Source organism: Melospiza melodia, chromosome 6 (genome assembly GCF_035770615.1).
Source record: "Melospiza melodia melodia isolate bMelMel2 chromosome 6, bMelMel2.pri, whole genome shotgun sequence".
Taxonomy (NCBI): Eukaryota; Metazoa; Chordata; class Aves; order Passeriformes; family Passerellidae; genus Melospiza; species Melospiza melodia.
The window spans coordinates 12518696-12533743 of NC_086199.1; the positions used below are offsets into that span (position 1 = coordinate 12518696).

The window sequence follows — 15048 nt, forward strand, 5'->3', positions numbered from 1 at the left end:
CAATCATCCTAAAAGAAGAGTAAGGAAAATGACTGGATCTCTCTCAAATAGATGTTTTATGAAGAGAAAAAGAACTGCTATGAGATGACTTACCACTTGACATCATCATTGTGGCCAGTGTAATGTCTCTGGAGCTGCTCTTCCACGTTGAAGAGCACGACCACAGAGGCGATGAAGTACACGGTCTCGCCCGTCGGCAGCAGGTACAGATTGCTGCGGCAGTCCCGGCCCCTGTAGCCATAGCTAGAGTGCTGGTCAAGCTGCAATAACATCGTCTCCCCATCGAGGATGTTAAAAACAAGACAAAAAAAAAAAAAAAAGGATTCTCTGTCCTTGTAGTCTGTAGTCTCTGTCCTAAAGTCTCCATCTCTTGGCTTGAGCACAGCTTTATTACTCGATAATCTTGAGAACTCTTTCCCTTACTACACTAGAGAGTTGAAGTACGTTGCAGATTTTAAAACCTACATATCCTGCAGAAAATACATAGCAAGGAATAGGGGAAATTGCAGATGTACTCTTCCTTTAGCATCCTCTAGAATTTGCTAAATACCAGACAAAGGCAATACTAGTTTTGTCCCAGGTGTACTTACTATTTACACTGCTTGACTAATTAAAATAAAAAATTAGACTTGATAGAAACACTAACAAGTCATTCAGCACATCTCCCTGCATTACACAAGGATTGACTGCATTATCCCATGTGCAGGTTGATTCATTTCATTAATGTGGACATGACCAGCCAGATGGACAAAAACCATAAAAAGGTTGCATCATCCATTCCAATTTATTTTTGTAGTATTTAAAAGGCAGTAGCCCAGATTCTGACAGTAGTCATACCAATACGAATATAAAATTAATTCAATGAAATGACGAATAATAATCTCATTTAAACTGAATGTTAAATCAGCCAAATTTTGCAGTTTTATTCTTCTGAAGAGTCATTAGGGACTACAACTATTTTGGCTTTGTTTTTTTTATGGAAACAGAAAGAAACAGCATTAGCAGAATCTTGGCAAAACAGAAGTGCATTCTAATGCAGTCAGTATGGAGGAACTGGCTGTGAAAAATACATGGGCAGATAATGAAACCCCATTTACATGCTCTAAACAAGACACACTTGTGCACTATTCTAGATGGTCAATGACAAGCCACTCAAACTAAAATAGTCATTTTAACATTGTTGAAGTAATAAGGTCAATTGTTATCCTATAAAAATACCTATTTTATAAGAAACAGCTTGCTGATTTTTTCTTATAAATGCAATAGAAGTAGTGCAGCATACCCAATTATTAAAGTGTGAATTCAGAAATAGAGCTTTTAGTCTCATAAATTGAAACATCTCAGCCAAAGTTTCTTGAGATATTAAAGTGCAATGACATTGAAACAATCAATATCTTAAATTACATAGAATTTACTATCAATCTGAATCTGTCTGTGATAGTTGGTGTTACTACTCTAGATTGCTGGACAATGATTAATTTTTTTACATTTATTTTTTTTCTCTAAGGCCAGATAGCATTATGAATTGAAGCCAACATAATATCCCCCTAGTTCAACAACATATAATCAAATTTATAGTGAACCAGCAGCTAAAGTTAGTGTAAGGAATTGAACTTCTAAAAAAAGTGGAGAACATTACACAAACATGCATAAGTAACAAATCTCAGTGCACAAAAATAGCCATTAAATGGGAAAGATTACATTCTTTAGGGAAAATCTCCTTTCTATACTATTCTTCTTGTGGGGAACAATGCTGCATTCAACCCTTCACATGACTGCTGTTGTCAAACACTCAATTTCTTTCTATCGGCCTTTTTTCTCAAATGCAAACTCCTGGGGTTGATCCCTCCTTCTCCTCACTGTTTCCCACACTTGGATTTGGTGGCTTCGACTCGGATTTGGTGAGCTGGCATTTCAGGGAGTGTTACCTTGACCTTTTCTTTTCATTTGGCCTGCAGTTTTTGTTTCAAACCTCCTGCCTGCCAAGTGAGTTTCTCTTAAATGGATCTGGGCAGGCCCTGATGTCCCTAGTGCAAATTCTTACTTGGATTTTCCACCTCTGCTCCAGCCCCCCTCACACTTCATCACTCACTGTTTTTGTTTCTTCGTGTCCTAATATATATGATAATATATCAAAGGTGTGAACCTTTTTCAGCTTACCCAGACAGCTGTTAACGTGACTGTAATAACTCTTCATGGTTCTGGAATGCCCTGAAATCTGTACACATTAGGTTTTCTTCCTGCTGTTTCTCATCATACTCTGCTTTCCTTTCCATTTGTCCACACCACCTCCAATATCTTGTTTCCCTATCCCCATTCTTACATTATAGAGCATTTCTGGCTGTACTCCCACAGCTGCACTCATTTATCTGTTACAAAGATGTTTTTTCCTATTCCAGTTCCGTTACCCTCCAATCAAGCAGTGCAGCTTCTCCAGCTCAACTGGAATGAATGCCTGCAATATTGCTTGGTTTTCTGCTATATTTATCTTTCTTCATAAATGATCTTATGCTCCTGCTCACAGTTTCTCTTCCCCTTGTTATAGTCTGTAAAGTAGGCATTACCTTCTCCCCCATTTTTAAAATTTATTTTTAATTGTCTTTCTAAATCTCCCATATACATTTAATTGTCTTTCTATACCTTCCATTGCTATAAATATTAAGTATGGATATCATGATTGGATTTAATTGCAAATAAATTAGAAACAGAAGAAGCTAGCACAGTATTTTTGGAAAAAAACTACCTCCTCCTCAATACCATTTAGTATAACCATCTAGGGTTAGTTAGATTGTTTTATTAATTCACACCTCTTCTATTCTTAGACAACCTTAGACAGGATTCTGCTGGGTATATGGACACACACCTGGAAGGACATATGAATATTCAAACTAAAAATAATAATCCATCGGGCAAATATTCAGTCATTTAAATAAGCTTAACTGAGAAACTAATGAGACTGAAATTATGACATACTCTAATTAGAATTTCTTATAATAATCTGAAATATTGATGTCAGGTTCCACCTACATGCTGCTAATGACACTCTGCTTTGTGTCATGCTTGGGTGTTCTGTTGTTTCCGTGAGCTTTCTAACACTTCCTCCTTACCATCCTTAGGCCCCTTGAGTGAAGAGCTCCTTACAACTGCAAAAGACATAATTCAGTTCTGTTGTGATAAATGGTGAGAACCTGTACAATTAGATGGTAAAATGCTGCAAGCAGCATTTATCACTGTAATCTCACCTGTTTTATTAATTTTATGGATCTTTTTGTCTTTTTGACTCCTCTTCACTTATTTGTGCATGTACTATCTATGCAGTTCCAGCAGAATGGGATAGAACATACAGCCTCAGCTGAAATAGGAGTAATAAGAATGGTTACTAAATCTGTCATTAATCTCTTGTGAATACAAAGGGACTTTTGGAAACTCTCTGAACATTCTGAAACCACATGCAGTTCTATTTATACAACTTTGAAAAAGACTATATGCAGTCTGTCTTCTTTTATGAAGTCAAAGTAATTTCCTATTTTCACTGCAACCAGAAAAGAGATTTTTCTTTCAAGAGAAAACCTTATGAAGACATCATCTCTCTAGAGATAACGGATATTACAAATAAACTCAGATCTTGATTCAAGAAAAAACATAAACATATATTTTATCTTGAATCGTTTATTATATATAAGATTATATAAAAGTGAAATGTCTTTTTTAAAATAAAGAATATATTCTATCATTATACTTAAACGTGAAATAGGAAAACTTTTTTATGTCATGAAACACTGATTGCTTTCGTTAGATTTCTGCAATTATGTCCACTCATAGAAGTCAGTGGAAAAATCTGGTTGCTCAGTATTTGTGGTGTTTAACCCCCCTTAAGATACAAATCCAAATATTATTCTATATATTACATTTTATAAATTTTATGGCTAAGCATGTATCAGTTGCACAGCACTACTCAGTTCAGGGCTTATTCCAGTTGAATGTACCATCCTCTTAAGGACAATGGTGTACATTTTATAAAATAGTTTAAAATGATAAATTACTGCTAAGAACTAGAAAAAAACATGAGCTTGTCTTATGCATATTATAATTAATAATCCCATCTCACTACATTCTTATGATATGCCTAGTTTAATCCTTGGCTAATTAGAATGCTTCAGACTTAACCTTTAGGCAACATTTAAGCAAAATCTTTCTTAAGCTGCCACCCTGTACTTTACAAGGTGAAGAACAGCAGCCTCAAGAAGTTAACACCTATTTTCAATGGAATGTCACTTCAGCAATTAAATGAACCCTATGACCTTAATCCTGCTATACTTTAGCTCGAGAAGTTATTTAACCCAAATCATTATGGAATGATTGATTTCCAGTAGTCCTCCAGCACAGAAAGGATACACCCATTCCAGTTTAAGCCTCTTGGCTGGTAGTTCTACTTTTGCTTCCAAATTGTAAGATTCCACTTGCTCTTTGGGCATGTACATGGTAACAGGACGTCCACGAAGAAACATTTTTACGTATCCTTCCTCTACAAAAGGTCAGAAATGTTTACTGTTACACAAAAAAGCCATTGGGGAGAATTCCAGTGCTCCTCCATCCCTTCACACATAACAGTTTGGTGCATTACAATTATAAAATGACATGCAATCTCAAACTTAGAAATTTAGCAGGTTTTTTTTTCCTAAATCATAATCACTAAGCAGAATTTTTAAAAACATACAAAGTCCCTTCTTCCTCTAAATATTCTGAGTAGCAGAATTAGAACTAGACAATGCCATGAAGAATTACAAAACAGAAAGGTCTGAAATTGAATTTTTTAAAAAAATGTTACAATATTATGGTTCTTAAATATTAAAAATGTAGGGGAATACATCAAAGATTACAATTAACGCAGAAATGCCACTTTAAATTAATTTTATTTTTTAATCAATGTTTACAGTTGAGCATCAGCATCTAAATTATTTTCCAACACTCAGTCGCATTCTTTGCATCCCAGTGTAAAGATATGCTTTACACTTGATACAGTGTTAGAGATACATTCGAAATAAGGAACACAAACAATTAGTAAGAGGAATCATGCTGATGTACATGCAGAAAATAAATGTGCTTTAAGAATTACTAAACATTGAGAAAAGAATGACAACATTGACAGCACATTAAAAGAAAGGAAAATGACATACAGGAGAGAAGCTACAAAAACTCAATTGGCTGACAGAAGTAAACATTTCTAGAAGAAAATACTAAAAGTAATCTGTTGAACTGGTAAGAAATATTTTTGGGGCAGAGAAGCAGAGATTAATAACAGATCTGGAAGTACTGACTTGGGGACTTCATGGGGCTTATAAAACTAGGAGATCTGGGAAATGCCATGAAGGTCTGACTAGGACTTTTGGGAAGTGGCAAGGCCAAAGTGGGTGTCCTGTGAACTTCTGATGAAGTTTGTCCAGATTCAGAACGTGCTGGCTCTTGCTGCTCCATCGGCAGATCAAGGGGTTCAGCCTTGTTCGCATGCGAATCAAGCAGTTTTGGAGTCAGTGACATCTGTAGAGTTACTAGACAGAATAATCGTGGGCACAGAGGAAATGGAAGGGCAAAAGTAACAAAAATCATGTAAATGAAAAAAAAATGATACAATTTAGGACTGTTAAATTATGCTATGAATTTTTAAGTATCATTACAAATATACCACTATTTTTTAAATTTGAAAGCTAAGGCTTTATTTTAATTTGAAATATGCATATGCTACAAATCCTGACTAAATTAATAAGAATTATTGATTGAACAAATAAACATCATAGCAATGCTCTATTACCTAACTAGATGTGTATTTTGCCTTTACACTAAGTCATATGGGAAAGAGATCTACCTGACCTGTCACAGTAAAGTTACATTTAGGTCTCTCTAGCTTCTTTACAGAACACATACATAAAGTGAAAGCAACAGAAAACTTAATGTTAAAAAGAAGAGATAATAATGATGAAATAATGGTGACAGAAGGTTGGAACTTCAAGATGTCTGTTAAAATGATAGAATATTGGAATTGTTTCAAAAATCTACTCCAATATATCTGTATTGGAAAATAAAATAGAGGGTAGAGCATTAAATAGCAAAGCATTACAGCACTATTTGTATGCGCATGCAGCATCTATTTAATGAGCTTCAAACACGTGCCAACACTGCTGATGCTGGTGCACTGGAAGTCAACAGATTTTCAGCAATGACAACTACTGGCTATACTTATCAAAGGCTGTGAATGAACCAAAGTTTAATTCACCAAGCTGCTTTTCTCACCTGAAGCTTACAGGACTCATAACACATGCATTTAGCCATCTACAGTGGGAGCATTTGACCTAGTCACACCAGACTAGGAAAATAAACTATATCAAGAATATTACAACAAGTATATGAATTATGCCCTCAGAATGTGTGTATGTTTCTCTCCTAACTGTAAAAAGGAACTTAGGCTGATTAGGCCCAGTATAGAGGTCATACTGTGTAGTTATTTCTAACTTCTGGTAATATTCCACCTCTACTAGTTTTTGTTCCTAACCCAAATACATCATCTACACAATCAATCTCCTCTTTTTCATACTTTTCTTAACTAAGTTTTAAGACAGCAGAGTTCTAAATGTAAAGATATAGATGTAAAGAGAGACAATCATCAAACTACAAAGACAGACCAAGAGTGAAACTTTTAGACAAATGTATCTTTTACATCTGCAGTTTTGTAAATTTGATATTGTTGTTGCATAAATGAACAGCTAATGAACTGAAATAAGAAGGACATCAATGCCAGTGGGATCTGCAAAGGACACCACCACCGACTGCATGTATAAATTTGTACAAAGAATACACAGAGGTAGAGACTCTCTAATAGACTTTGCTTTGAGAACAAACATTTTTTGCTTTGTGAAATTCACATTTATTGCAAAGCTGAAAGACACTGATTAGTGGAAAAACTGTTAGGATATAGCTATTTCTAAAAAGCAGATAAATCTGTGATTAGATCACAGATATAAACATGCATCAAAAATGTGCATATTTACACTACAACTTAACTAAAGCTTTAAACACCAACATGGTATGTTCACCAAATGTAACTCTGCTTTATGACACTAAGCAAAAAGCAATGAGAAATTAGTTGTAGGCCTAGGTCTGTTTATTTAAGATTCAGAAAAATCTACAATCTACTCAACAAGAAAAAGCAAGAAAAAACAAAGGCTTCTATGATCATGTTAGGCTAACAGCAAAACAGCCAACAAAGGGGCAAATTCTATACAAATTTCAGCAGAAGTGCAGAATGCCATTTCAAACACAGTGAACATCCACGTGTTGCCATATAGCTCTCTCAACATTTTTTATCTAATTCAAATTCTTAGGACTAAGTCCGCAGGAATGTAAATTATAACCCATTATTACGAATAAAGTGCACCTGAGGGTTATAATTCAGTAGATCATATAATAAATGGTATAACATTTTTGTTTCACTCAAAAGAACTAGAAAAGTTTTCACATTGCAAAATGCACACAAGTTAGAAAACTGCTGTATAAATATTGAGCTGTTATCCCACCAGAGCCATTTTGCTTCGAGAGCTATGAGGTTTTGGAAGTGAAGCCTACCTTTGCAGTGTGTCACACGGCGCTTCCCTTGTGATTACAGAGACAGAGACAGAAGGGCTAGATAAAGATGTGTTTGAATACAATAACTCTCTAAATACCTGCTCTAGAGGCTGTCCAGTCTTAGTCTGCTGCAGGCTAACCTGGGGCTTGACAAAACACTGAACCATTACCTTCTAAACCTCTTTCCTCAGTTAGGGGCCTCTGTTTGGTTCTACCATTAAAACACTGGCTTAAACTCCATTATGTAACCATAAATTTAAGCAAAACACCAAGTATAACCTTCTAAGAAAAAAAATTTATTTCAGTAGGAATTTCGTCTAGGTAAGAAGGACATCAATGTAGTGTCACATCTGTTTAATTACTGACTTTTATCTATGGGAAAAGTGGCAGAAGAAAAAATATTAAAAACACCTTTTTTACATGGTATAAGGGAAGGAGAAATATTAGGCAAGGAAACCATATTCTGTGCAAATCAGAAGTTTTGTTTTTCTAAACAATCAGTTTTTATGGAAGGGACATGAACCATGAATATATTGTCACAAGAGACTTAAGTGCTTATTTAATTTCATGTATTACTGACTTCAAAATCAGTTACATTAAACCCTGAAACATGGCTTAAAAGCCTTGTTGGATGCTGATCAATCCATGCAGTAAACAAAGGATCTCCAACTTTTTCAGCTTAATGTATGATTACTGTCATAGAACTATGCATAAAAATAATACAATACATCTGATACATCAACACGGTTTTTTCCCTTCCCTATTTTGCTAAAAGAAATTTTTATTTTAGTTGTTGTTGACTTTTCAGAACAAAAATAACTGTTATATACACTACTCAGCTTCATATTTTCATTAAGACTCTTCAAAATTTTTAACTGTCTAATGACAAGAACAAACACTGCTTTCACTTACACCTGCTATTTCACTCTCAAAATCTTTCAGCAGGGATAATATCTAAGTTGGAAAAAATTGAAGTGCTTTTCAAATTAAAGAGAAATTACCAAAACTGTAGTAACAAACCACCTTTTTATTTTTAATTTGACATATTGCATTACAAGGCTTTGGGACAGATGTAGCAATCTTTAGAGGGCACCGTTTTATGATTAACATGAACTTGGCAATGCTTTAATTACCAAAACCTTAATACTGCTTTGAAAGAGAAGACATATGTGGAGTAAGAAGACATGGTGTTTTTTGTCCTTGTCTTCTTACAAACAATCTCAACTGTTAAATAAATCTATTGCATCAATAAAATCTAGATGAATTGATAAACTTTTTAATAATATATCAGCAGCAGCCTGTAAGTATCATGTTTAGATTCCCAATCCCAATTTCTAGGCAGCCACAGAAGAAAGGGGGCTAGTGGGGGAACCCAATCACAGTTACTATCTGCTTAAAAATTTTAAAAGTTCCTACCTGCACTGAACATTGGTTCCTTGGGTTTGCTGTGAAAATAATGAAGAAATTACTATTTTAAAAGCATGTACATACAGTCTGCACATGTATATGTATCAATATGACATAAAAGTAAAAATAAAATAAATTTTTCTTGAGTGTATGTATGAATAAAAATACTTTTTCAATTACATTATTTACAAAGTAAATCCCCAGGCAAAAAACAACTGAAAACCGTAAGCATCCTTGATTTACACTTTACATTCAATTCTCATTACATTCTCAAAATTATAGATCTTCTTCTACTAACTACCAAATTCTCTTCTTCTGTGAAGTTAGTCCAATTACAGGAGAACACAGAAACTGGCCACGAGCAGCTGTATCATTTTTGGTTTCCAGTCTGGATTTAAGGAGCAAATCAAAGTTTGAATCCTGCTTTTTCCAAAGACTTCACATAAAGCATGGAACTGCCCAGTTGTTCCTGGGTGAATGACAGTACTCGATAAAACACAGAAAGCACATAACCATGATTAAAATGTCTTCTGTTTGTCACTGCACAGCTGCTTGCAAAACAACTGGAAATGGGTTTTTCTTTTTGTCTTGAGAAAATATTTGGGAAAACTTGAGGGGAAAATACATACAGCATGTTGAGAACCTCTCTGGATAGCACTACCCTGGCCAAAAGGAAAGAATCTTTGTTAAGAAATTTGTTTCTAGTCATTTGTTGTTTTTGTCCTTTGCCCCTGTAAATCAAGTTTGAGAGTGTTGTTTCTGATGAAGAATGGAAGGACATGAAGTTATATTATGCAGGTATTTCTCTTCCCAGTTCCCTCTTTTTTAATGCAATAAAACTTTTGAAGTATAAGATAATGCTGAAAGTTTCTTAGGGTGATCCCAAAATGGGTGAACCCCCCATCATTCTGATGGAGAAATACTGAAGTATGAAGTATTCCTAGAGCTTGATGCCATCTCAACACCCTCTTCTAGACTGCAGTGGGCAATAAGGAGAAATCAAAAAAAGAAACAAGACTGTGTTGGATTTTTGCACACAGGTTTTTTTAAGCATAAAAGATTCTCTCTCAATAAAATGAAAGATGTAGCAAATAATTCTAATGCATTTTTCCCTTTGCTTTGGTTTGACACTTATATTGAGAATAATACTTTACTTAATGATAAACCCAAACCAAACCAAATTAATTCTGATTCTACTCCTGATTTAGCAACTTTCCATAATATCAGCCTTTGTGTTAATCATGCATCAAAATACATGCTTCAAGCTGGCATACACAGCCAATGTCATTTATATAAATAGCATGATGTGCTGCCATTGTTAACAACAAGATGAACATTTTCTTACAAATGAAGATATTTTTAGAAAACAAAAAACTTCATGGGATGAAGCACTAGTCAGAAATGCAGCCATATTAGAGAGAAAACAGTCCCTAGCTCTAAACAGACCATGCTGACCTATTCAAGCTAATCAAGCAAATGTGAAAGGCTGATTCATGACAGTAATAAAGCAAATCATCTGTACTTCCTAATTACACAAACCCTAACCACACACAGCTCAGAGCTCTGACTACCCTTTTCCCTGAACTTGAGTCACATCCTATTAACTAGCCCTCAGGAAGGCTTACTCCTGGCTGATAGCTACAGGAGGGGGGACACTTCACAGTAGCATGGGAGATTATGGTCATCTCCTTATGCTCAAAGCTTCTTGAAAGAGCTTTCTATAGCATTCTGGCTTTGCATAACAGCCTACAACCCTACAGGCTTTCAAAAACAGAGTAATGGAATATCTCAAGCTGGAAGGGATGCAAAGGGGTCACGAATACAAACAGACTGTGAGTAGATGGTTAGGTTAGCACACTCTTCCTCACTCTTTCACACATACAGACAGCTTTTGGGGGCCAGTCTTAGTCCCAGCATACAGAATCATCATTTTCCTTCCCATAACTCTTGCTTTGTATTTTGCACGGTTGCTCAGTTTCAAGAGGAAGCACGAGGCAAGTCTTTAGCCACCCCCTTCCACAGGATAAGGACACTCACTCTTCAGGGAGGTGAAAGCTGGGGTGCTGAACAGGCTGCATGGGACAGAAATGAGGGGGAAAGTCTCTACCCATACTGTTTTCACAGTGGCACCAACATCATGAACACCACTTGAGGCAATCTAACATGTGCTCTTGATTAGTTCCTTGGAATACTTGCACTTTACTTAACCATTGCATGCCTTGTGTGCTGAATCTTCTCCCCAAATCCTGAGTGATTTCCCTCGAACTTTTGTTGCCTAACAATTGCAAAATGACATAACCATTGAGTTTCTGTTGAAATAGTGCATAAAAATTAAAAATGCATCTCAAGTACAGTGGTCAATCATAAAGGAAAACCAAAACATTTTGCAGATAACCATTATTTTGTTGCAATGTTTTTATTTCTCAGCTATTTTGGAATCAATTTTCAAGCATACAGTACATCTATATAGTTCATAGAAGTCATAGCTTTCCTTAATTTAAATGAATAAACTAATAGTCTCACTTCATGTGTTCAGTAGCTTTAACATATAACTAATTTCAGATAATTGTCACCTTAAACAGGTAGCAGGATCAGAGATATATCCATAAACTTGACTTTGCAAAGCACTGTATTGTTTTAGATTGTGACCTGTAGATCTTCCACTGTACAACACACACTGAATTCATCTTTTGGGCACTTGATCTAATGCAATTTTTTATATAAAATACACAGAGCAAGGGCACTGTAGGATCATGTTTGTTAAAACTTTTACAAAAACTATAGTAAATTACTACAGCAAATTGGAAAAGCAATGAGATTCCCCACTGGTAGGTGAAATAATAGTTTTTCATATTCCAGAAAAAAGTCTACCCATCTAAGTATAGAAACTAGTTTTTTTTAAGAAAAACTATCCATAAGATGTTTGTTTTGTTTATAGAAGATAAAGTTATTTTAATCAATGAGGTAATCACATAATGGCTGTTGACACAATTTGGTATGTGTGATAGAGTAGGAAGTTATACATAGATGTAAATTAAAAAGCAAAGCCTTAGGAAAAAAATCCAACCATTTCAGGAGATCAATACAGAAAACAGCAGCTCCATGCTAATAACTTCACCAAGGCAAAGTAGCTGCATGAAGTTACACATCCTTGCAACACTTTACAGAATTTGCAACTTAAATTAGAGTGAGCTGGTCTTTTAGCTGTCCCTTCACTGGTCATTATGGATTTTGCTTTGTTTTGCCTTTAAAACCTTTCAGGCTCACTTGTCCCTAGGATTGTTGATGCTTGGTTTGCTAATTCAGACGTGTGCAGTTATATATTCTCTACAAGGGTAGAGAGATTTTCAAATCTGCACATGCAGAGAGACACTTTGTTCCCAAGTAAACTAATAAGAGATTGCTTTTCCTCTCAAAATTAATATTATTTATGGATATTATGTATTGCTACAATAAGTTTTTTTTCAGTTATATTTGTCTTTTAGAAATCTTGAGGTACAAAAATCTTAGAAACAAAATGAAACCCACATCTATTAGTTATTTGTTGCTTATAATTATCTTACAAAAATATTACAGGAAAAAAAATTCAGATGCTAAGATAGAGTCAAATTTCTATAAGTACCAGAAGGCCCTGTGGAATTCTGTTGGCTTATCAAACTTCATTCACATGCATAGATGCAGAATGCAAACAACATGTTAATTTGTGTAAATATTACATCTTCCTTAGTTACAATTTTATAACGTTTTCTCTGATAGTATTTAAATTTTTTCATTATTCCTTTGATTTTCTAAACCTTTCACTGAGTCACAAGTCAGGCTGGAAGGGATCACAGTTGTTCACCTGGTCCAACCTCCCTGCTCAAGCAAGGTTGTACCAGAGCACATGGCACAGAATTTCGTCCAGACAGTTTTCAGATATCTCCACTGAGGGAGACTCCACAATATCTCTGGACAATATTTTCTAGTGCTCAGTCACCCACACCGTAAAAACATTTTCCTCCTATTCCTGTGCATCAGTTGCTGCCCATTGCCTCTACTTATTGCTTGGCATTACTGAGAAGAGCCTGGCTCCATCTTCTTGACACCCTCTGCTCAGCTATTTGTAGACATCACTGAGGCTCCCTCTCAGCTGTTTTGAGGCTGAACAGGCCCAGCTACCTCAGCCTTTCGTTGTAAGAGACCTGCTCCAGTTCCTTGATCAACTTTGTAGCCCTCTGCTGGACTCACTCCAGGAGCTCCATGTCCCTCTTGGACTGAGGAGCCCAGAACTGGACACAGCACTCCTGATGTGCCTCACCAGGGCTGAGTAGAAGGGCAGAACTGGATGGTTGGACTTGATGATCTAAAAGGTCTCTTCCAACCTTGACAATTCTATGATTTTCCTCCCTCAAGCTGCTGGCAGTGCTCTTCCTATTGCATCCTAGGATTCCACTGGCCTTCCTGGCCACAAGGGCACACTTGGACATAACCCATGGACAGCTTGTTGTCCACCAGAACACTTTCTCCTTTATCCTCCATGCATGCAGGTCTCTCGCCCACTTTTTCTAATTTCTTGCTCATGTGGATGCATGATTCTTGAGCCTAGAGGAAGTGATCCTTGAATATCAACCAACTCTCTTGGATTCCTCTTCCCTGCAGGTCCTGTTTCCATGGGATTCTTCCAAGATTCCTGAGCAGGCTAAAGTTAACTCTTGAAGTCCATGGTAAACATCTTACTTGCTGCCCTGCTTCATCCCTTCCTGGTACTGAACTCCAGCTCATGGTCATGACAACCAAAGCTGCTTCCAACCTTCACATCTCCAACAGGGCCTTCCCTGCTTGTTATCACAAGGTCAGGCAGCACACTACTCCTTGTGGGATCTTCCACTACCTGTGACAGGAAGTTGCCATCAATGCTTTCCAGGAACCTCTTGGACTGTTTGTGCTTTGCTGTGTTGCTTCTCCAGCAGATGTCCAGGTAGATAAAGTCTCCCACAAGAACCAGGGCCTGTAACTTTGAGGCTGCTTCAAGCTGCCTGTAAAAGACCCCTTGCACTTCCTCCTGTTCAGGCAGCTTGTAGCAAACAGCCACAAAGTGCCACCCTTACTAGTCTGCCCTTTTATTTCAATCCATAACTTATTCTAAGTTCCATAGTTTGCACACTTGCTGTCTTGCTTCATAGCTGAAAACATAGGCCAGAAACCTAGCTATTAATAATGTAATCACCCATATTTGGGTTGTAAAATAGTACACAACCAGCTCAGTCACTCCTTACTCGAGCAAATATGCTAAGGGGATAAAAAGGGAGGAACATTTTGTGCCACAACATTGACAATGACTTGTGTAACGGCATTGATGCCCAAAGAGAGCAGGTAAATTAAGTTATTAGTTGAGCTTCATTAACATTGTGTTTCTATGGCCACATCATCAGTGAGACAGTGAAACAGTACCATCAACACCATTTCTTGCAAAGGAAACTGCAATAGAACAGGTCAAGTGAAATGACTGAAACTAAATTCTGACTAGGAAATACAGGAAAGAACTGCTTGACCTATACTGACAATACTGATGAACCTCAATGAAAAAGCTATTTGTTCAAGGCTATCCTAAGTCTGAAACCCTTCGACAAGATATCCTCTTTTCTCTGTGCTGTCAGCAATACAGAGAAGCATGATCAAAGATACACAGAGATAGGCATCACTTCATTCTGCTTCATTGAACAGTACTTGCATGTAAACCTCTCTCTTCGTTTATATTTAATCTGGCTGTCAGATCAAGGCATTCATAGTTCAGAGACTGGCTGGACATCAATCTACATGTGGGATGTGGTGGCTGAATGCTTCTCAGCAATTGTTTTGGTTTTTCTTCCTCTTTCCTTCACTTCTTAAACTAGCTTTATCTTGATTTATGAGTTTTCTCACTTTTGCTCTTCCTATTTTCTTCTCCTCATCCCACTGGAGGACAGGAAGTGAATGGCTGTGTGATACCTAGATGCCAGCTGGGGTCAAGGCACCACAACCAGAAACTCAAAGAAGTACTTGTCA

At 36.5% G+C, this 15048-nt stretch overlaps 1 protein-coding gene across 8 annotated transcripts in view; it reads right to left on the reverse strand.

Annotated features, from left to right (window-relative positions):
• The window catches only part of EML1 (EMAP like 1), a 79652-nt gene that overhangs the window by 22166 nt on the left and 42438 nt on the right, over nt 1-15048 (reverse strand). For 5 of the 8 annotated variants that reach the window (XM_063159978.1, XM_063159977.1, XM_063159981.1 and 2 more), the window contains 4 exons: nt 9034-9062; nt 7618-7644; nt 4396-4525; nt 94-243 (listed from right to left, as the gene is read on the reverse strand). In XM_063159978.1, the coding sequence (XP_063016048.1) occupies nt 94-243; nt 4396-4525; nt 7618-7644; nt 9034-9062 (336 nt within the window). The remainder of the gene's footprint in view (nt 1-93; nt 244-4395; nt 4526-7617; nt 7645-9033; nt 9063-15048) is intronic. The other 3 variants (XM_063159979.1, XM_063159983.1, XM_063159982.1) reach the window with 1 other exon arrangement.